We start from the raw sequence: 24727 nt of genomic DNA on the forward strand, positions 1-24727 counted from the left end.
AAAGAAAGAAAGAAAGAAAGAAAGAAAGAAAGAAAGAAAGAAAGAAAGAAAGAAAGAGAGAGAAAGAAATTTAAATGTTGAAATAAATGAATTTGAAGGAACCTAAAATTGCTTTCCTAACATAGACTCCTAGAACTAGAATAGAACTTTCCTGTTCAACCCTCTAACATTGCAGACATCAATAACTTTGCTCAAGTGTGTTAAAGGTTGCTATTTACCTGTCTTCCATTTCCACAAAAGGAAAGACAATTGTGGTCTGTCTCCACTCCCTACTCACTAATCCTCAAGGATGGAACAATAAATATGTAATCTCACTGGTAAGACACTACCATTCTTTGGGTCACATTTCCTAGTGGGTGGAGTTCATATATCACAGGTCACAGCCCAAACAAGATGCAGATTCTTGGTTTCCGGGACCTGCCTGTTCTCGGGTGCAAGGGACACATATATCTCCAGTCTCCAAGAGGCAACTAACCAGACTTCACCCATTGCCCTTAGCTCGGGCTAAGCCAGGGGAGGGTCCTTTGCAGATCCAATTGCCCATACTCCTGGAGGAAACAAGAGTAGGAAGCTCCATTTGGCCACATACCTAAGTCTCATTCTCTAATATAACTTTTATTGGAAACTCTGTGTTGGAGGTAGTTATCTGGGAATTGGCCCAGGCAATAAAGTTGATATTTCTTATTTGTCATTCTATGGAAAGAAGGGGTAAGATTCAGTCTCTCCCAACTGCAAAATGTAGATACACTGACTGGACCCTGAGTTTATATAAAGACAAGAGCTATCACGGGGGAGCAAAGTACCATGGGGGAAAATGGAGACTCTCAAGTCTCTGTAGCTGAAACTGCAGGAATAGAGGAGGTAGATACTCAATTATCAGGAAAACTTTACAAACCAGGAAAAACTTCAACATGAGTTCTTAGGCATGAGCACACTGAGTTATCTTTGGCTACTTTTTTTTTTCCTTTCTATCACTTTATCACATCTTTACATTCAAGAAAGGGCCTTTAAATTACCCAGGAGTAGCTAAGGTCTATACAGTCAGAGCAGTGCTACTCACAACGTGGACTAGGAGCACCACCGAGGCCTGGAAGCCTGCCAGAAACGAAAATCTGATGTCCCCACTCCAGATCTACTGAATCTGAACCTCTAGGGTACAGCCCAGGCACCTGTGTTTTAATAAGTTCTTTAGTTATTCTTATGTTATCACAGAGACTCAGACTGGGGATTCTACAGCAATGATTTTTCTTGCATTAAAGTAGATAAAATCCAGTGGGATCATTACAAACTCCAGTGCCAAGAAGGAATCATAAAAGATATAGGCCTAGAATCCTCTGTTTCTAGAAATGAGATTTGCCAAGTCTCAAAAAAAAAAAAAGGAATGAAATCAGTTTACAAAACAGATTTTGTTCTTACACACAAGACAAGATTAGGAGAGCATGAAGTAAAGTGAAGGAAATCACATCAAGGTGAAGAAAATTTGAAATCCTGTTGGTCCAGCTAGAAAAAAAATATGATAAGGATGAGGAAATGCATCCAAATGTAACTGTTCTAAAGAGCCTAGAAAAGATGGGGATATTTACTAGGTTGGGGATAGTGGCTCAAGATCATCAAGGATAAGAAGAGAGGGACTCCTTTGGCAGACAGAAGAAAATGACACCTGCCCCAACAGGTGCCCAGATTGGGGTATCATTCTATCAAGAGGGGTCTTCTTAGCATTTTAAATAGGGAAGGCAGAGTCAGCATTAATGGGAAACTCCTGAATAACTATAATTGTGATGCTATGTAGTTAGAGAAAATGTGGACATCCTGGAGCACCTGGGTGGCTCAGTCAGTTAAGCATCTGACTCTTGATTTTGGCTCAGGTCATGATATCATGGTTTGTGAGAATGAGCCCCATGTCAAGCTCTGTGCTGGCAGCACAGACATTGTTTGGGATTCTCTCTCTCCCTCTCTCTCTGTCCCTTCCCAACTCATGTGTGCGCATGTGTTCTCTCTCTCAAAATAAATACTAAATAAACTTTAAAAAAATAGAAAATGTGGACATATTTAAGAAGAGAATGACTAGGGGCACCTGGGTGGCTCAGTTGGTTAAGTGTCCAACTTCAGCTCAGGTCATGAACTCACAGTTCGTGAGTTTGAGTCCCACGTTGGGCTCTGTACTGACAGCTCAGAGCCTGGAGCCTGCTTCAGATTCTGTGTCTCCCTCTCTCTCTGCCCCTCCCCAGCTTTCTCTCTCTCTCTCTCTCTCTCTCTCTCTCTCTCTCAAAAATAAAAAAATATTCAAAAAAATTTTTTTTTAAAAGAAGAGAATGACTAGAAAAATCAGTGAATTTTTCATGCACTATTAAATTAGTTTGAAGTAGCATTGTTCATGTAGCTGGAACAGCAGGTATAGCACAGGCTCTACGGACACCTCCCTGGGCAGTGCAAGGAATTAGAACTTGAGGAAGAAGGAACAGAAAAACAGGTGCATTAGGGAGGATCCAGGGAGAAAGACAGTTGATCAGACCCAGGCCTGGGTTATAGGTTGCACTGAACAGAAATATGTACCTCCTAATGACATTAAAGGTGAGCAGGATTTATCTGAGCACGGGATGATGCTGGCAGATCCAGAACTCTCTGGCATCATTCTCTCTCTATGGAGACTTCACTGGCCAAATCCAAAGTAGTATGTCAGTAGAACAAAAATCTAAACATGAAAACAAAAGGCAACTATAGGGAAGGAAAGTACTAACAACTAGCAAAAGGAATTGGCCAGACCTGGGGATAGAGAAGTGGGAAAAAGCAGGTTGAAAGCCTACAGTGGGCATCATCAGAGGGAACTGATGCTCGAGGCTTACCCCCTGCAGAAAAGGAACTGGTGGCCGGAAGGGCTGCTGCAGTGCCCATTAAGGAAGCGCAGGCGGCTGAGTCTTTAAAAAGTCAGTTCTAAGGAAAGGTGGGGCCTGGGTGAACACCACTAACCTAGTGCACTTCCTGGACCTCATTAGACCAGTGAAAGCACAAGTTCCAGAAACTCAAAGCAGCTCAAGGATCAGCTGAGGATAATTCTCCAGGCGACAAATGCAAAAACTCCTAACCACGAAGCAGCACTCAGAGGCAAGGCATTCAGTAATACGAACCCCAGGAGCTCAGAACTAAAACGATTCTCAAGATCTTTCTGGGGAGAGAGAAATTGAGAGAAAAGGGCAGGAGACTGCAATGGTGAAGGAGGCATGCAAGACAGTGCAATTCATTTGAAGACTTTCCTACTATTCCTCCCACTATACCATAGGGTACCCTGCCCACAAAGCAAGGAGGGTCCTTCACTAGAGATAAAGATCTTCAGCGATGGATAGAAACAGGGCCTGAAGGAGAAATGAAAATGAAAAGGTGCTAAATACTTGAGGTGGGCACCAAGAAAGACCTGGAGCCACCATGGCAAAGTTCTAAAATTTTCCACAGAAGAGGATCTCCCTCCCCACAAAAACATATGGCAAGACTACTGTCAGACAGAATCCAAGTAACTTTATGAGAAGAGACCATTTCCCAAACTAAGTTCAAATTCACAAGTGGTGGACTCCAAATTGCTTGGGAACCTATAGAGGCTGAAAGACCACGTGCTAGATTATACTTACAATGGTAATTTGGGATCCACCTTGTAAGGAGAAGGTAACAATGGACTTACTTTCTGAATTTGACACCATGGGACTCTGATTATATTCAGGCTACAGTTTAGACCTCACCTCTTACCACTTTCTCCAGCTCACCCTGCTCCAGCCATATTAGCTTCCTTGATGTTCCTAGAACATGTCAAGGACATGCCTCTCTCAAGACTTTGTCACTTGGCGTCCTCCTTATGCATGGCTTACACCCTCACTTCCTCCAGATCTGTGCTTAAATGTCACTTTATAATAGAGGCCTTCCCTGACCATTCATTGTCACTCCCTTTGCCATGCTTTATTCTTCATTTTAAGACTAAGCCCCACTTAACATCTGATTTATTTCCTTACTTGTTTATCTCTCGCTATCCTGACCTTCTGACTCCCACGCCATGACAGCTGGGACTGTTGTATCGCTGCTATGATGTCAGCTATTAGAACCTGTCTGACACATAGTAGGTAAGAAATAAACATGCATTAAATGAATGCATTTATGCATCATTGGAAGTTTTTGTTCACGGTCCAAGCTTGGCAAAAAGCAAGGTGGGTCTGGACTGACTATGCACTGGGTTCATAGAGCATAATTTTGCTTTTTTCTTTTGAATAACTAAATAATTAGTGAGAAACAGTGGAATTTCTGATTAAGAATGAGGGCCCTGGAGCCAGACTGCTGTGTTCAAATCACTAGGTTTGTGATCTTGGACAAACTGTTTAACTTCTCTGCGCCTCATGATCTTTGTCTATGAAATGGGAATAATGGGGTGCCTGGATGGCTCAGTCAGTTAAGCATCCAACTCTTGAGCTTGGCTCAGGTCATGATCTCACAGTTAGTGGGATCGAGCCCTGCATCAGGCTCTGTGCTGTCACCACCGGAGCCTGCTTGGGATTCTCTCTCTCCCTCTCCCTCTGCCCCTTCCTCACTCTCTAGCTCTCTTTCTCTCTCAAAATAAATAAATTAAAAAAAAAATTTTTTTTAATGGAGATACAGTTCACACAACATGAAATTAACCACTTTCAGGTGTACAATTTAGTGACATTTAGTAAGTTCACAATGTTGGGCAACCATCACATAATTCTGCTTTTCTTCCCTCAGAACAATGGTTAGTCTGGGAGAGAAGTATCAGGAAGGTAGGAGCAGGATCTACCCTATTCAACTGCATTCCTTCAAAGGTGGCAGCCTCTCCACCCATCGATTTGTTAAACCCAGTGGATTCAAGAACAAAACAATTCTGTGACCCTCCCCACTAGTGAGAGCTGTGCAGTTGACACAGCTGGCCTTTATCTGGCTTCCTCACAAGGGCACATGGCCCTTTCCTAAGAAGCCTGACCTTCATTAGGCCACTGCTCTCTATGTCGGGTTCATATGCTCATACACAGTCTAGTCATAAGGCCTCTTTGTCCCGGCTCACATTCATGATCTCCTGGAATTTGGTTCTAGTTGTCCATATGGTCTACCCTTGGAGCTCAGCTATCTTCAAATCTGGGTAAAAGACAGTAGACCTTACAGGTATTTTCAATCCATCACTGTCAGAGAGCCCTAAATAACACAGTCCATTCCTGATCTGTACCCTCTAGGAGCCAGAACCCCTGTGGGAAAGGAGTAGGTGGTAAGATTCAGGCACTCTGAAGCCCAGAAAAAGTTGGTGGTCATTAGAAACAGAACCCAAGTCTCTTGCCTCCCAGACGAGCATTCCCAACATTGTGTAATTCACATATTTCTCTTGTCCTGAGCCACAAAACAGAAAGACACACACACCCACCTGCTGGTGCAGTTGTCATTGTTATTTGCACTGAGTGCTGCTCAGAAGATCCCAGTAGAGTGATATTCACTGTGTAATCCGCTGCTGGGTACAGGTCTAAACACACTACTGGAGCTTGTTCCTTCGTTGTGAAGTTAAATGATGTGGCATGATAAAAATTATTCAGATACCACCTCTGACCCAGAACTTTAAACTGTCACGAGATTAAAATAAAGTGTTGCATTAAATTTCCTGTTGGTTTGCAGATATATAGACTATAAGCAAAATGGAGATAAAGCAAGAAGTTCATTCTATTAGTCTTCACCCACTTAGAATCATTTTTAATACCATAGCGAGCTAAACCAGGATGGACTTTACAAAGCTACCTTACCTATCCTATTCAACGTCCCCCTCAACCAGCTATAGGGCAGAGCTTAAAATGCATAACTGCATCTCACATGAACAAAACATAGGCTACCCTAAGGTAATCCATTGATATCCTCCCAGGTAAAGAAGATTGCACCGGAGGGGCACCTGGGTGGCTCAGTCAATTGAGTGTCTGACTTCAGCTCAAGTCATTATCTGACAGTGGGTTTGTGGGTTCAAGCCCCTCATTGGACTCCATGCTCAGAACCTGCTTGGGATTCTCTCTCTCTCCCTCTGTCTCTGCCCCAATCCCGCTCATGCTTTCTCTCTCAAAATGAATGAATAAACTTAAAAACATTTTAAAAAATACTTTAAAATTAAAAAAAAATACTTTACAAGACTGCACTGGAGCTATTGGGCAAAATTCTTTTATTTTCATTCATAAAGAATCCATCGACAAGCCTCACAAAGTAGAATTTTTTAACTTTATGAGGACTCCTCCAAATTCAAAGCAACTGTTCAATGGTCCTTCACTTGGTCCTTCCTATTAAAGCTCTGATAAAAGAGTGTTTGGTTCATGGATTCATCATGCACGCTGTTAACCCAATAATACCCTACCCACTGCCGACCCAAGATGCACGTATAATATAGGGATTTAAGAGGAAAAAAATATGTGAAGGTCCCAGAAGTAATATGATAAACCCTTGATCAATCAGTGTGCTACAGCTGGACATCTTTGTGTTTAGTATTTCCTTTGATGCTCATGTCACTGGCTATACCACCCCCCATCCCTCCTCATTCCTTGCCAATCTTCCATAGTCATCCAAGACCCTGACACCAGGCGCTTTGGGAGATTCCTCTCTCCTCAATTCCTACCATTATCTTTGGTAACTTAAAGATCCTTATAAATAAGCCATCAAAACTTGGCCTCAGAGTTCCTTGAGCTCAATGTTATAAAGTTCCTTCACTCCACATTAGCTACTCATATCCATGGCCACATCCCAGACTGTGTCACGCTGAGTTGCTCCAAGATCTCACAAGCCCCTATCTTTCTGAACCACTTGCCCATTATTCCTCATCTCTCTCAAGAGAGAGATTTCTTCCCCCAAGATTTCCTCACTCAAGATCTTCTACCAATATTTTACCACCCCAGTCCTCATCTTCCCCAACTCTCTCAGGTACCACTGTCTATCACTTCAATTATTCTCTTGTCCAGTACCCTCAATCCCCTTGCCCATTGGTTCTCAATTCTACCCACTCTAGAAAATGCAAAACACAGTGGGTCAATCCAGACACTTGACTTCACCAGTTCTACATTCAGGCTGCTGCCATCTGCTGGAGAAGACCTCACAACTATGGAGGCTGCATTTCTACACAGTCTCATCCTAAACTCCACGTGGTTTAGTCTACAGACAAAAAATTACTTTCTGTTTACAAATTTGAATCACACTGCATGCATGATTCTATACTGAAGTTATTTTATTTAAAAATATATTGTAGGGGCGCCTGGGTGGCTCAGTCGGTTGGGCGTCCGACTTCAGCTCAGGTCATGATCTCATGGTCCGTGAGTTCAAGCCCCACGTTGGGCTCTGTGCTGTCAGTTCAGAGCCTGGAGCTTGCTTTGGATTCTGTGTGTGTGTGTGTCTCTCTCTCTGCTCCTCCCCCACTCACACTCTATCAAAAAATTAATAAATGGTAAAAAAAATTTTTTTAACATATATTGTAAAGACTGTCATTAATTCGTTCTCTAAATAGATATACAGAGCATACAGCATTGGGTATACAATGGCAAATAAGATAAGGTCCTAACCTCAAGGAACTCACAGATGAGTATCTAGGCAAACAAAATACCCAGGGAGGGGGCACCTGGGTGGCTCAGTCAGTTGAGTATCTTTTCTCTTGACTCTGGCTCAGGTCATGATCTCAGGGTTTGTGAGTTCGAGCCCCACATCAGGCTCTATCTGCACTGACAGTGAAGTCTGCTTGGGATTCTCTCTCTCTCTCTCTCTCTCTCTCTCTCTCTCTCTCTCTCTCCCCCCTCTCTCCCTCTCAAATAAATAAACATTTAAAAAGAACTTTTTTAAACACTGAGGGAGAAACGCTATAATACATGAGGCTGTAGGAGCACTCAGGAGGAACACCTCATCCTCCTCTTTAGGGATGGGGAAAAGCTTCCCTATCTTAATTATGGACCAGAAGAGAAATTAGCATGAACTAAGTGAGTTAGGGGGTAGGAAAAACTATTCAGAGATCAGGAACAGCATTTGGGACAGGAAGTCAGCAAAGGTGTCCCACCAGGGTTGCTCACTGAGCTGAGCCTTGAGGATAAATAGGAGGCAGCCAGGTAGGATAAGGGAAGGAAGGACACTGCTGGTAGGAGGGTCACATACATGAAGACACAATGCAAAAGAACACAAGAAGCTAATCAGGGAGTACGGGGCTTAGAGCTTATAGAACCAATGAGGCCTGAAGAAACCGATTTAGGACTTAACAGCATGGAGACAGTGAAGGAAATAAAGAGATTGGATAAGATGGCTCAAAGTGGGGTACAGAATGACGAGAGAATGGGCAAGGAACAACCTTGAGGGTAATCAGATTTAAGGGACAGGCAGAGGAAAGGAATCCTGGGAGGGAGAGACTGAGAGGGTCTCCAGTAGCAAATGCTGTCCAGTGTGAGGTAGAACCTATTTCATGTCTGCATACTGGTCTATCAGATGAATGTATGATTCTCTACTTAACCAAATCCCTACTGATGAACATTTAAGTTGTTTCCAATTTCCCCTATTATAAATAAAGCTTCCGAGAACAGCATAATCTTTCTGTATATGTCTGTCTGCATAATTAATTACAGTCCATTTCCAAAAATTTACTGATAGATGCTAACAAATAACTATTCTGGAAAAGTCATGACAGTTTCAGTGGCCAGCAGCTGTGGAGAACAGTATTCTATGCTCAAAGAAGAATCATGGTGTCTCATGGCTTAATTTGTTTTTCTTTTTTGGCTTACACTAACAGGTGTTCATTTGCATTTTTATAATACATATATATTCTATACTGCCTTTGCAAACTGCCTTTATTGGGTGGGGGGTTGGTTTGGGGTTTTTTTGTTGTTGTTGTTTTGAGAGAGAGAGAGTGCATGAGCAGGGTAGAGGGGCAGTAAGAGAGAGAGACAGAGAGAGAGAGAGAGAGAATCTCAAGCAGGCCCCTTGCTCAGTGTGGAGCCCAACTCAGGGCTCAATCCCACGACCCTGGGATCACGACCTGAAACAAAATCAGGAGTCGGAAGCTCAACCGATTGAGCCACCCAGGAGGCCCTACACTGATTTTTTGACATCATCTGTATCTTAAATTAATGTTAATTTTATTTAGGTACTTGAATATGTTTCTAGCCCCTGTATTCTTCCTAATATAAAAATATGAATATTTTGTTCACCAGTTTAAAATCCTTTAGTGACTCCACAGAGACATCAAAATAAGATCCAAACTCCAAATTACAGGGCTGTTCACGATCTAGCCACTGCTTAGGTTTTTGCCTCGTCTCTTGCTATTCTCCCTTGCTTTCTTTGTTCCCTAAGAGAACCATGTTCCCTAAAACTCAATATGCTACTCTACTTGCCCACAGTGTCCTTCTTCACCTTTATCCCACATCATTGTGGGATAAAAAAAAAATGTTCAAAACCGGGGGGGGGGGAGGGGGGGGTGGTGCCTGGGTGGCTCAGTCGGTCAAGCATCTGACTTGGGCTCAGGTCATGATCTCGCAGTTCGTGAATTCGAGCCCCGCATTGGGCTCTGTGCTGACAGCTCTGAGCCTGGAGCCTGCTTCAGATTCTGTGTCTCCCTCCCCCTCTGCCCCTCCCCCGCTCATGCTTACTCACTCGTGCTCTCTCTCTCAAAAATAAATATTTAAAAAAAAAAAAAAACACTTTACCTTAGTGTGACTTGAAAGTTACCTTAGTGTGACTGATACATTATATTGTTTTGGTAAATGGCTAATGAATTAATTAACTTTAATTTAATACTTAGTCTACTCTGCCAAATGACTTGCTAGGCACTAAAAATGACATAAAATAAAAACTCTCAGTTCCTACCTGAGTTTATTTATAATTTTGAGATGTGTTGACTTTTAAAAAGTCAAGTTAAATGGGGACCAATAGCCATGCAAGGAGTTTCTTAAAGATCTGCAAGTATGAATTTGATGATAAAATAAGCTGTAATTATAAAATGCATAAAATAATAAAACATACACATGTGAAATACCAGACAGGGAAACCGATAGCAAGTCACCAAATACGGTGTCTTCCTCCAATTTAACCCCTCACTTGGCATCCATCTCACATCTCATATCCATCTCTAGCGACAAAAATCAAACTGTCTAGACATTCATTCCATCAGTGTTTTTAAATACTTTGGATCCTCACTTGGAGAGCACCCAAATTTTTAAGTGACACAGTACTTTGACAGACAGCATGAGAGATCTTCTTACTTGGTACGTTTGTTCTGATCCAGCTTTCCTAGGGCCCCTGCTCAGTTTCAAACAAGCTTCGCTGAATATTGAAATATTGAAAGTTGCATCATCTTCTGAGAGATCATCTTCTAAAAGATAAGATATGTGGACAGGTTGTATATCTTAGCAAAACATATCTTGGCTAAGTAACATTTGAAACTGACACCTTATAAAAGCCAACAGGGTGTTTAACAGCAAGGGTATCACATTTGGCTTCAAGTCCTGGCTCCACAACTTCTTAATTGCATGACCTTAGCTAAGTCACTTAAGCCCTCCAAACCTCAGTGTCCTTCTTTGTGAAATCCAGTAATCTGACTTGCTTTTCCTTACATCACAGGCTATTGAGAGAATCAGATGAAATAATTCATATTTAAAAATCCATGTAAACTAATAGGGGGCCCCTCAGTGGCTCAGTCAGTTAAGCGTCTCACTCTTGATTTCAGCGCAGGTTATGGTCTCACGGTCCGTGAAAGATCAAACCTCATGTCGGGCTCTGTGCTGACAGGGAGGAGCCTACTTGGGATCCTCTCTCCCCTTCTCTATCTGCCCCTCTCCTGCTTGCTCTCTTTCTCTCTCAAAATAAATAAACAAACATTAAAAAAAATTAATCAATGTAATCTAATAAAGCTGTGATACTTTTAGAAAGTTGGATATCACTTGGATAGTCCATATGTAAAATGTCATGGAGGGAAATGTGTCAAAAGCTAGAAAGTCTGAGAATAAGGAAAAGATCAATAGAAGTCAAAGAGCATGGATTAGAACTCTCAGAGTGGGGGCTTCCTACCTAGAAGATGATCAGAAAGTAGATGGCCAGGCAAGATGTTTGCTTCATAGCAGGCAGTATTTCAAGAGCTACTCAGAGAACTAAGGCAGTAACATAATCAGAGAGCAGACTTATTTCAACCGCTGATTTAAAAAAAAAAAAAGTAATTTCATACCTCCTCCAGTCTAATTTATTCCTTCAATGTTCTAGTTTCTTCACGTGTCATTGAGAGTGAAGAGGTTTGTTACTAATGAGTAAAAAACTCACAGGGACACCTGAGTGGCTCAGTCGGTTGAGCATCTGACTCCTGATTTTGGCTCAGGTCATGATCCCAGAGTCATGGGATCAAGCCCCATGTCCGGCTCTGTGCTGAGTGTGGAGCCTGCTTAAGATTCCCTCTCTCCCCCTCTGCTCCTCTACCCCATTTATGTGTTCTCCCTCACTCTCTCAAAACAAAAAACAAAAACAAAAAAACACCTTACAGAATGTCTAGGAATACCATGGCTAATTTGCAAGGAAAAGCAAGTTTCCTAACAAGCCAGTACATTTTTGTCAAATGAGAAAAAATTTAAATGTCTATCAGAAAGAAGAGGCTTTTTATAACTACCTAGAAAACTACATTTCTCCCATGGGAGTCTCTGCTACCTAAGAAGTAATAATGACAACAAATTATTCAAAATCAAAATTGCTCACAGCATTTTAGATATCACTCACACATGCAGCACAAGGCAATTAGCTGGGAGAAAATATTCTTAGCTATAATTGGAAAATGTAAAACTATGGTTATGAGAGACAATTTGAAGACCTATCTATCACTTGTTCTCCCTTTATCTTCACAACTTTTTAGCTGTTATTTATTTTTTTCAAAAAGTTTATTTATTTTTAGAGAGCCAGAGTGCACAAGAGGGGGAGGGGCAGAGAGTGGGGTTGGGGGGAGAGAAGATTCGAAGCAGGCTCTGTGCCGGCAGCAGTATCTGATGCGGGGCTCAAACTCACAAACTGTGAGATCATGACCTGAGCTGAAGTTGGACGCTTAACCAACTGAGCCACCCAAACGCCCCTATTTATTTATTTTTGAGGAAGAGAGGGAGCTTGAGCAGGGGAAGGTCAGAGAAAGAGGGAGAGAGAGGATCCCAAGCACGCTCCTCGCTGTCAGTGCACAGCCCGACACAGGGCTCAAACTCACAACCCATGATGAGATGATGACCTGAGCTGAAATCGAGAGTTGGACACTTAACCCACTGTGCCACCCAGGCTCAGATTTAAAGATCTTATAAGATCCTTTTAAAGATTTAATAAGGACATCAGAAGCAAAAATTGCTACGTGTGTGCATGATTCTGAGGCGCGCCAAATATATGTACGTAAGGACTACCACACACAATATATGTCTGTTCACAAACGGAACATAAAATAGAAGTACTGCCTGCAGTTCCCAGCTCAGTATGATTTCTCACTCACAGCCATCATAGTCTGAATTCAGGGGAAGATGGCAATGTGAACAAAGGCATCTGGCTCTCACTTCCCACCCCCAGTCCTGACAGAAGTGACTGAGAATAGTAAAAATGGGTCAAAATTTGCATCTGGGTTAGAAAGAAGGGTGGGTTGACATACACAAGGCATAAACATGAAGATGTTTCTGCTTAGCACCGTGCGGAAGAGACCAGATGAAAGGAAGATACCGAGAGCTACTATGTGCCTTTGTCATCAAGCAAAGGGGCATGATGGCCTCAAAGTGTTCAAGGAAGGAACTGGAGAAGAAACTGGTGCCCACAGAGGTAGGGGCTAGAAGTAAGGACAGCAACAGGACACATAAGTAACGGATGCTCCACTTGGAACAATTTAGCCTCATAGTTCCTGATCCTATCTGAACATCAGAATGGCCCAGACACAGATCTGAGGTGTGAATACACATCTGTATTTTGTTTTAATTCACCAGGCAATGCTGATAGGCAGCCAGGGTAAAAAGTAATATATACTACTATTACAACTACTACTAGTAGTAATAATAATAATAGTCCTTCCTTAGCATACTGGAGACCAGTGACATGGAACGACTTCTACACGGAGGCCCAGGGACCTGGAGGTCCCACCTGACAGAGAGCCTGTGTTGGCAGAAGAAGGGACTCAGTGCTCTCCTGCCTCTGTAGACCACAGCATCACAATGAAGTCGGACAACGGACACTGTCCGAGAGCACCAGTTTCACTAATCAAGCCAGCAAAGTGCTCAGAAATAAAGCTCAAACCAGTGGGCTTTCTCACAGCTAGTTGTTTCCTGAAGGATGCTGGATTATCCAATCAGCAGCAAATCCTTCAAGATGAGATGTGACAAAAGCACACACTAATATCATCCAATAAAAAGCAAAGTGAGAGAGAATGCCATCCATTTTATTATGAGGGAAATATCAGACCTAGATAACACTTTTATTACTTATTGTAATAAAGTAACAAGATTACTTATTGTAATCTAGAAAAAAATAAGTAATCTAGAAATAATCTAGAAAATAATCTAGAAGTAATCTAGAAAAATAAATAATCTAGAAAAAAAAAAGCCTGTGAAACAATTCTACAAAGAGGCAAAGAATAAATATTCTTTGAAAAACAATTGGATTGCTTGGGTGGCTCAGTCAGTTAAGCATCTGACTCCTGATTTTAGCTCACTGACGATCTTGTGGCTCATGAGATCAAGCCCTGCATCAGGCTCTGCTTAGGATTCTCTCTCGCTCTCTCTCTGCCCTTCTCCTCTTGCAGTTGCGCGCGCGCTCGCTCTCTCTCTCTCAAAAATAAATAAATAAATATTTTAAAAATAAATAAAAGTTTAAAAATATTGAGCAAAGTAATAGTATAATTAGGCAACATCTGTTTTGTAACTTCAGTAAAAAAATTTTAAAGATAGATTAAAATGGGATAAAGGATGAGTTAATAAGAGAATGCAATAGCAGAAAGGAAATTGGTTGAGAGGCAAAAAGAAAAAGAAAACATGGCTGGCTCAGTCTGTAGGGCATGTGACTCTCGATCTAGGGACTCTCGATCTGGGGGGTTGTTGAGTTCAAGCCCCATGTTGGGCCTAGAGCTTACTTAAAAAAAAAAAAAAAAAAAAGGAACTAGATGAGACAAGAAACAAAAGGAAATGCAAGTCCAACAACGGAATTTAAAGTGCATTAGAAATAGTGAAGGCCTGGGGCACCTGGGTGGCGCAGTCGGTTAAGCGTCCGACTTCAGCCAGGTCACGATCTCGCGGTCCGTGAGTTCGAGCCCCGCAGGCTCTGGGCTGATGGCTCGGAGCCTGGAGCCTGTTTCCGATTCTGTGTCTCCCTCTCTCTCTGCCCCTCCCCCGTTCATGCTCTGTCTCTCTCTGTCCCAAAAATAAATAAAAAACATTGGAAAAAAATTTAAAAAAAAAGAAATAGTGAAGGCCAGGGCGCCTGGGTGGGTCAGTCGACTGAGTGTCCGACTTCAGCTCAGGTCATGATCTCACGGTTGGTGAGTTCAAGCCCACATTAGGCTCTGAGCTGATGGTGCGGGGCCTGCTTGAGATTCTCCCTCTCTCCCTGCCCCCTGCTTGCACTCTCTCTGTCCTTCTCAAAAATAAGTAAGAAATTAAAAAAAAAAAAAAAAACTTTTAAAAAATAAACAAAGATACATGTTTAAAATGATTAAAAATAAGAAGCTGGCAGTAAAATGCTGTATTAAGCCAATAACATAAGGGAAGCAAGAGGGGAAGGAAAAAAAGGAAGTACAGAATGCTAAATTCTTTATTCAGGAAGAAATTAACATTATTTCAGAACACTGGTAATCAAAAATATATATATTTAAATAGGATTTTGTTTGTTTTTTAATGTATAACATAGAATAAAAACAAAATCTATACTCTCTGAATCACTGAAAAAGAAATTTATGTAGCAAAAAGATAGAAAACAATGGACATAGCAAAGCAACATAAAAAAGAAAAAAAAATTAAGATGACAGAAGAAAGGAAAATCATATTACAAAGAACACTAAATGTAAATAAATTGCTTAACTTATCTACTTAAAAACAAAACTCTTCTCAGGGTGCCTGGGTGGCTCAGCTAGTTAAGTGTCTGACTTCCGCTCAGGTCATGATCTCATGATTTGTGGGTTTGAGCCCTGCATCGGGCCCTCTGCTGTCAGTGCAGAGCCTGCTTCGGACTTCTGTCTCCCTCTCTGCCCTTCCCCTGCTCATGCTCTATCTCTTTCTCTCAAAATAAATATATAAACATTAAAAAAAATGTTTGTAAAGATTCAATTAAAAAAAAAACAAAAAGCTTTTCTCAAGAAGGCTCACAGTATATGCTGCTTCCTAGAGTACATCTACAGCAATGTTATTCAGACAGCTTTTAAGAACAAAAGTGTTTAGAATATGGGAATGGGGAAACAAGTGAAGGGGATTAAGAGTACACTAATCATGTGAGCGCCTGGGTGGCTCAGTCAGTTAAGTGTCCGACTTTGGCTCAGGTCATGATCTCGTGGTTCACAAGTTTGAGCCCCACACAGGGCTCGGTACTGACAGCTCAGAGCCTGGAGCCTGCTTCAGGTTCTGTGTCTCCCTCTCTCTTTGCCCCTCCTCTGTTTGCACTCGGTCTCTCTCTCTCTCTCTCTCTCTCTCAAAAAAAAATAAAAACATTAAAATTTTTTTTTAAAAACAGTTATCATGATGAACACTGAGTCATGCATGGAACTTCTGAATCACTATATTGTACACCTGAAACTGATATAACACTGTACATTAACTACACGAAAATTAAAATTTTTCTTATTAAAAAGGAACAACAGTGAACAAAAACATTATGCAAATAGATACACAAAGAAATCAAGAAAACCAATATTGTTATCAAACTATATTCCAAGGCAAAAAATATTATACAGGTTAAAGTAAGCCATTTATTATTAATGAAAGTTAGAATCTGCAATTAAGACATAAATATCATAACATCAAAATGTGTGAAAGAAAACAATTAGGATTTCTGAGAGAAACTGAGAAAAATGGCGATCCAAGTAACCAAAACCAATAATACAACAAAAAATAGAAGATCTGAATAACTTTATTAATAAAGTTGACTGAAGACCAGATCTTACTCTACTCACAAGCAAACATTATCACAAAACTTTCCCAAATAATAAGCCCCAAGAAAATGTCAATAAGTCCCCCCCCAAAAATACCAAAATGTAATAAAACTAGAAATTAACAACAAAGTTAAATGTTAAAAAAAAAACAAAAAGAAAACCTGCCACTTGTATAATTCACTTACAATTAATCCTTCAGTCAATGGGGAAATCAAAATAGCAATTATGTAATGCTTTGAAAGTAAACATAAAGAGAACATATATTAACACACTCATAAACATTTCTTCAACCAAAGAGAAAATCAATCAAAGAGAAAATCAGAATCACAATTATATCATGCCTAGAAAGTAAGGATAAAGAGAATATGTATCAGCATCTAAGGAATTCTACCAATGCTCAAGTTCAGAAGCATTAAAGACTTTTATGCTCAAACAGGAAAAAATGGAAATATGTTGAATTATACATTCAGTGGAAGAATTTCTTAATAGAACAATATATAACCAACTTAAGAGAATCAAGGAGAAAGAAATAATAAAACTAAGGGGAGAAATTAATGACATAGAAAAAGAAAAACACTTAAAAAACCAAGAGTTTATTCTTCAGGGAAAGGAACAGTAATAAAACAGACAACTCAAGCTAAGCTAATCAATTTTTGAGAGAAAACCCAAATTAGGAATCAAAATAACCTGGGGTTATATAACCTGTAACCCCAGAGGAATTGTCAGTAAATATTCCATATGACATTCCACTGATATACTTAAAATCTCAAACATACTCTTTTAGGAAAATACAAATAATGAAAATTGACTGAAGGGGGCGCTGGGGAGGCTCAGTCAGTTACATGTCCGACTCTTGATTTCAACTCAGGTCATGATTTCATGGTTCAGTTCATGAGTTCGAGCCCTGAGTCAGGCTCTGTGCTGACAATATGAAGAATACTTGGGATTCTCTATCTCCCTCTCTCTCTGCCCCTCCCTACTTGTTGGCACTCTCTGTCTCTCTCTCAAAAATAAATAGGGGCACCTGGGTGGCTCAGTCAGTTAAGCATCTCTTGATTTCAGCTAAGGTCATGATCTCATGGTTCATGGGTTCAAGCCCCACCTCAGGCTTTGCACTGACAGCATGCAGAGCCTGTTTGCAATTCTCTCTCTTCTCTCTCTCTGCCCCTCTCCCTGCTTTCACATGAGCTTCCTCTCTCTCTCTCTCTCTCTCTCTCTCTCTCTCTCAAAATAAATAAACTAAAAAAAAATTTTTTTAATAAAAAACTAAACTTTTTTTAAAAATTAAAAAAAATTGAAGAAATTATAGGAAACATAAACAGATTTTTTTAAAAAGTCATAGCAGAAATTAACAAAGTTATCAAAGAATTATCTCCCAAAAGGGATAAAACCTAACGATCTCAAGAGAAAATGTGTCCAACTTTAGAGGAAGGCAAAATTCCAAAGTGATACAAACTTTTCTAGAGCATAAAAAATATGGAAGACTTCCCAATTCATTTTAAGAGAACTAGCATGAAGCTTATAATGAGATCAGATCACCAAATGTGCAGGATCTAAAGGAAGAGAATGGCAAATCTTTACAACAGTGCATATATGAACAGAAAAGATAAAACTTAAGTAATATTGAGTAAATGTAGAAATGTACTTTTTCCCAGTTGGGATGCCTCCATATAACCCAATTCTCACTAGATTAACTTGCAAATTTAATCCAATTCCACTTAAAATTTCAGGCAGAGGAAAGAGATCTGGAGACATTTAAATACTCATCCATGGTCACCTAACTCTTCAATGCAGAGTTAAAATGCAAACCACGTCTGTCTGACCCTACAGACCATCTTTTTCTTGGAGAGAAATTACCTTGTAGAGGTGACTGGGTATTAGTAAAAACAGCTGACACTGAACAGCAAGCTGTCATTTTGACTAAATAATGACACACGAGTTTGAAGTCTTTTCAATAAGACCTATTCCCTAGAAAAATTAAAACTACAAAACAAGTAACAAAACGTCAGTAAATACACATCTATCAATAATTACTTTGAATGTAAATGGACTAAATGCTCCAACCGATATAGGGTGAGAGAAGAGATTAAACAACAATACCCATCTATATGCTGCGTACAAGAGACTCATTTCAGACGTATAGACACCTGCAGATTGAAAGCAAGGAGGTGGAGAAACATCTATCACGCAAATAGACGTCAAAAGAAAGCTGAAGTAGCAATACTTAAAATGGAAAAAGACTTTAAAACAAAGACTGTAAAAAGAGACAAAGAAGGACACTTTGTAATAATAAAGGGGACAATCCTACAAGACAATAGATCAATTGTAAGTATTTATGCACCCAACATGAAAGCACTCAATACATAAACCAGTTAATAACAAACATAAAGGAACTAATCAATAGTAGTACAATAATAGGAGGGGACTTTAACACCCCACTTACATCAATGAACAGATCGTTCATACAGAAAATCAACAAGGAAAAAGCGGCTTTGAATGATATACTGGAACAGATGGATTTAACAGATATAGTCAGAATATTCCATCCTAAAACAGCAGAATACACATTCTTTGCAAGTGCACATGGAACATTCTCCAGAATAGACCATATAACAGTCCACAAAACAAGTCTCAACAAATTCAAAATGACAGAAGCTGTACCATGCATCTTTTCTGACCACAGCGCTATGAAATGAGAAATCAACCACAAAAAACAAATTTGGAAAGGGTACAAATACATGGAGGTTAAATAACATGCTACTAAACAATGAATGGGTCCACCAAGAAATCAAAGAAAACAAAAATTACATGGAAATAAATAAAAATGAAAACATAATGACCCAAATCCTTGGGATGCAGGAAAGCAATTCTAAGAGGCAAGATTATAATAATACAGTCCTACCTCAAGAAGCAAGAAAAATCTCACATAAACAACCTAAGTCCTAAAGGTGCTAGAAAAAGAGCAACAAACAAAACCTAAACCCAGAAGGAAGTAATAAAGATTAGAGTAGAAGTAAATGATACAGAAACCAAAAAACAATAGAACAGAACAATGAAAGCTGGTTCTTTGTAAAGATCAACAAAATTGATAAACCTATAGCCAGACCGTTCCCCCCCACCAAAAAAAAAGAGAGAGAAAGAGAGAGAGGACTCGAATAAACAAAACCACAAATGAGAGAGAAGAAATAACAACCAACACCAGAGAAATACAAACTCTTGTAAGAGAATATTAGGAAAACTATATGTCAATAAACTGGACAACCTAGAAGAAATGGATACATTCCTAGAAACATATAATCTACCAAAACTGAAACAGGAATAAATAGAAAATTTGAACAGACCAATAACCAGCCAAGAAATTAAATCAGTAATCAATAAACTCCCAACAAACAAAAGTCCAGGACCAGATGGCTTCACAGGTGAATTCTACTGAACATTTAAAAAGAGTCAATACCCATTCCTCTCAAACTATTCCAAAAAATAGAAGAGGGAGGAAAAGTTCCAAATTAATTCTATTAGGCCAGTATCATCTTGATACCAAAGCCAGATAAAGACACCACAAAAGAAAGAGAACTACAGGTCAATATCTCTGATGAACATGGATGCAAAAACCCTCAAGAAAATACTAGCAAATGAGTTGAACAATGCATTAAAAAAAATCATTTACCACAAACAAGTGGGATTTATTCCTGGGATGCAAAAGTGTCTCAATATTCACAAATCAATCAACATGATACATCACATCAATAAGAGAACGTATAAGAACCATATGATCATTTCAATAGATGCAGAAAAAGTATTTGACAAAGTACAACATCTACTCATGATAAAAAAAAACCCACAGCAAAGTAGGTTTAGAGGGAACATACCTCAACATAATACAGGCCATGTATGAAAAACCCACAGCTAACATCATCCTTAATGGGGAAACACTGAGAGCTTTTCCCCTAATGTCAAGAACAAGATAAGGATGTTCACTCTCAACACTTTTATTCAACATAATACTTAAAGTCCTAGCCACAACAATCAGACAAAAAGAAATAAAAGGCATCCAAATTGGTAACAAAGAAGTAAAACTTTCACTATTTACAGATGACATGATACTACATATAGAAAACCCTAAAAACTCCACCAAAAAACTGCTAGAACTGATAAATTCAGCAAAGTCACAGGATACAAAATCAACGTACAGAAATCTTTTGCACCAATAATGAAGCAGCAGGAAGACAAATTAAGAAAACAATCCTATTTACAATTCCATGAAAAACAATAAAATACCTAGGACTAAACATAACCAAAGAGGTGAAAGAAAACTATAAAACCCTGATGAAAAAAAATTGATGATAACACAAATAAATGGAAAGACATTCCATGGTCATGGGTTGAAGGAACAAATATTGTGGGGTACCTGGGTGATGCAGTCAGTTAAACATCAACTTTTGATTTCAACTCAGGTCATGATTTCATGGTTCATGGGATTGAGCCCCATGTCGGGCTCTGTGCTGACAGCTCAGAGCCTGGAGCCTGTTTCGGATTCTGTGTCTCCCTCTCTCTCTGACCCTCCCCTGTTCATGCTCTGTCTCTCACAGTCTCAAAAATAAATAAAAACATTAAAAAAAAATTTTTTTAAAGAAATAAATGTGAGACCTGAAACCACAAAAATCCTATAAGAAAGCACAGTCAGTAATTTCTCTGACATCAACCATAGCAACATTTTTCTAGATATGTCTCCTAAGGCAAGGAAAACAAAAACAAAATAAACTACTGGGACTACATCAAAATGAAAATCTCTGCAGAGTAAAGCAAACAATCAACCAAACTAAAAGGCAACCAACAGAATGGGAAAAATATCTACAAATGACATACCAATAAAAAGTATTCAAAATATATAAAGAACTGATACAACTCAATACCCGAAGAACAAATAACCCAATTAATTTTAAAAGGGGCAGAAGACATTAACAGACATTTCTCCAAAGAAGACATACAGATGGCCAACAGATAGATGAAAAGATGCTCAACATCACTCATCGCCAGGGAAATACAAATCAAAACCACAATGACATATGACCTCACACCTGTCAGTATAGCTAATATCAACAAAACAAGGAACAACAAGTGTTACTGAGGTTGTGGAGAAAAAGGAACCCTCATGCACTGTTGGTAGGAATGCAAACTGGTGAAGCCACTGTGGAAAACAGTATGGAGGTTCCTCAAAAAGTTAAACACTGAACTACCCCTATGGCCCAGTAATCACATCATTGGGTATTTTATCCCCAAAATACAAAAACACCAATTCAAAGGGATACATGCAACCCTATGTTTATCACAACATTATTTACAATACCAAGACATGGAAGCAGCCCAAGTATCTGTTGACTGATGAATGGATAAAGATGTGGCATGCGTGCATGCACATGCACGCGCGCGCGCACACACACACACACACACACACACACACAGGAATATTATTCAACCATAAAAAAGAATGAAATCTTGCCATTTGCAATGACATGGATGGAGCTAGAGAGTGTAATGCTAAGTAAAATAAATCAGAAAAACACAAATACTATATGATCTCACTCATATGTAGAATTTAAGAAACAAAACAAATGACAAAAGGAAAGAGAGCGAGAAACCAAGAAACAGACTCCTAAGTATAGGGAACAAACTGACGGTTACCAGAGAGGAGGGACGTGATGAAACAGGTGAAGGGTATTAAGAGTACACTTATCGTGGAATGCACTTATTGTTGGTTAAGTGGCTGACTTTGGCTCAGGTCATGATTTCATGGTTCGTGAGTTCAAGACCCACATCAGCTCACTGCTGTCATTGCAGAGGCTCACTGCTGTCAGTGCAGAGTCTGCTTTGGATCCTCTGTCCCTCTCTCTGCCCCTTCCCCCCTCAAACAAAATAAATAAAACATTAAAAAAAAGAATACACTTATCGTGATGAGCACTAAGTAATGTAGAAAATTGCTGAATCACTATATCTTACACCTGAAACTCATGTAACACTGTATGTTAACTGTACTGTATTAAAATTTAAAACTTATGAAAAAGAGAAGAAGACATACTCCTTTTTAAATGTTTATTTATTTTTCAGAAAGAAGTGGGGGAGGGGCAGAGTGAGAAAGGGGCAGAGGATCTGAGGCAGGCTCTGTGCTGACAGTAAACAGCCCGATGCGGGGCTCAAACTCACAACCTGAGCCAAAATTGGATGTGAGAAATATGCCCCAATAAGACCTATTCCTACTAAACCCACAGCAGTTTATCATTAATTTTGACTAAGATTCTCTAGTTATATTAATTCTACAACATCTTTCCCTACGTATTATTTGTTTAGAAAGAAATATTTTGGGTTTTTTATATATAAGTACCTTAGGAATCTAATCTGTGTAATTTCATATCTGGCTTTCTATTGTTAAGATCAGCAGACTATTCGATTATTTCTGCCAAATCCATGTCACTTTCCAGTTCCTGGTGGTAGTAATACCCGAAGGCTGAGGTACATTTTAAGTGGGACATCAAACAGCTAGTTGAGAACCACCTCCACTCACCCAAAATAATAAATGACACTAAAGGCTTCTTGAGATTTGCTTATAAGGTATTTAATCAGTCCTGACACCCCATAACCAAAATTATGAAAAAAAAATTTATTATAATTGTCACAACATTGTTGTAAAAATCATGTGATAACTATGTGCAGTGAGGTTTATTACTACTTTTTGAAACTCCTTCCTGTCCACTTCTCTTCTCACTTAATATCTCCCTTCCTGCATCTTAGGGCTGCCTCTTCCCTATCCACTCACTCACTGTCAACTTGATTCCCACCCCTCACCAGTCCTGGGGTCAGTTTCCTACCTAGATGGAAAGCTGCTGGGTCACCCTCTCTGGCTCCTCCTCTCTTATAGCCAAGAGTAAGAAATGACCTTGCCCTTTCTGACCAAAGATAAGCCACATGGCTACTCTCTAGTTCCTTGGATAATTGGGAATTGGCTGTACTGTCACCAAATGTTCTCCTCTTTTAAATGTCTCATTACTTTCCATTTCAACCAGGGACCCAGCTGTGAAACAATACATCGGTGCATCAGTAAGAGAGGAATCTCTCTTACTAGATCTGCGCTGGTTCTGACCCCTGGAGTAACTGCATCCTCCTGGCTACAGATCTCAGAAAATAAGTGGGAACTCTCATGCCCAGTTGATTCTGAAGTACACTTCCCCACATCCTGTGCTTAACGTTTCCTAGGAGGCAATGAGACTTCACCTCTACCTACCAGCTGTCTGGAACCCAATGATGGTGGGCACGGAGCGTGTGGGCAGGGCGGTGAAGATGCTCACGGTGTAGTTGGTGCCTGGGTACAGATCTAGGCACACTTCGGGGGTCCTGCTGTCTGTGGTCAAGTTGACGGTCTCCTCATGAACTGATTCCACAGGGTGCAACCGTTGTCCTTTTATGTGTATCTTTGGGAGAGAGAAAGAAAAAAGAACCCACCGTGACTCCAGTTAAAACAATAGAGAGGGGCGCCTGGGTGGCTCTGTTGGTTAAGCATCGACTTCGGCTCAGGTCATGATCTCACGGTTCGTGAGTCCGAGCCCCACATCAGGCTCTGTGCTGACAGCTCAGAGCCTGGAGCCTACTTGGGATTTTGTGTCTCCCTCTCTCTTTGCCCCTCCCCCACTCACAGTCTTGGTCCCTCTCTCTCTCAAAAACAAATAAACATTTAAAAAATTAAAGAAATAAAAAAACAACAGAGAGAGACACTTTGTGGGGCTGGATCCCATCCCCCTACTACACTGCGCACCCAGGGGAGATGAATAGGTTAAGTTTCTGCTATCGGGTATCTGATGATGAAGTCTCACCCTAAGAAGTGACATAAAATGACATGAATGACCAGCCATCAAGGAGGCAGTCACAACCTGAGAGCCACTCTCTGCATCCTGTCACCCAGTCAGCAGATGCTTCCAGGCCCCCTCTGGAGGAGTGAAATACAAGTGCTTGGAAACAAGCGATAGTGATGATGCCAAATATAAATATATCCCCCACACATATACTCTGTCGAATGACAAATATATTAAACACAGAATGTAAAATAAAATACACCAGACTATGTTAAAAATTCTGATCACTTTTTAAAAGGACAATCAGACAATTAGACTGAGAAGACCTTAGAGCAGGAAGTCCCTCCAAGTCACGTTCCTGTCGCATACTATTTCTGCCCTGTCAAGAAAATGTTGATCATTTTACTTACCACATAGATAATCTTGGAGACTGTTCTTCCTGGGTTTATTTGCCACCTCACACAGCTGCTATTAAACACTGATACATCATTAACTTCTGCAATTATTTCTAAAACAGAAAAAGAGAGTCCACTCACAAAATGCATCAATGGGCTTTGGAAAAATCCCAATGGCAATCATGATGGACGTAGTTTATCTGTGCAGCTGACAACTCGGCTAATCACCATTCATGCTCTGATTCAGAAGCCAAATCAGGCAATTTGAGCTGCCCCAGGCCAATCACCCAATTCATCTTCATCAAAGATGGGCCTGGCCCATTACCTGACTTGGAGGAAAAGAAAAGACGGATAGCCACTTGAGTGTGGGTAAGAACTCCAACCTGTGATTG

General features: G+C 40.1%; 1 protein-coding gene across 1 annotated transcript in view; it reads right to left on the reverse strand.

Annotated features, from left to right (window-relative positions):
• The window catches only part of SUSD1 (sushi domain containing 1), a 122177-nt gene that overhangs the window by 58140 nt on the left and 39310 nt on the right, over positions 1 to 24727 (reverse strand). Inside the window, exons 6-9 of the mRNA XM_040481959.1 lie at positions 24351 to 24448; positions 23376 to 23562; positions 10233 to 10342; positions 5405 to 5597 (exon numbers count right to left, since the gene is read on the reverse strand). Of these exons, the coding sequence (XP_040337893.1) occupies positions 5405 to 5597; positions 10233 to 10342; positions 23376 to 23562; positions 24351 to 24448 (588 nt within the window). The remainder of the gene's footprint in view (positions 1 to 5404; positions 5598 to 10232; positions 10343 to 23375; positions 23563 to 24350; positions 24449 to 24727) is intronic.

This window comes from Herpailurus yagouaroundi, unplaced genomic scaffold, assembly GCF_014898765.1.
Source record: "Herpailurus yagouaroundi ecotype Mexico unplaced genomic scaffold, PumYag 160, whole genome shotgun sequence".
Lineage (NCBI taxonomy): Eukaryota > Metazoa > Chordata > Mammalia > Carnivora > Felidae > Herpailurus > Herpailurus yagouaroundi.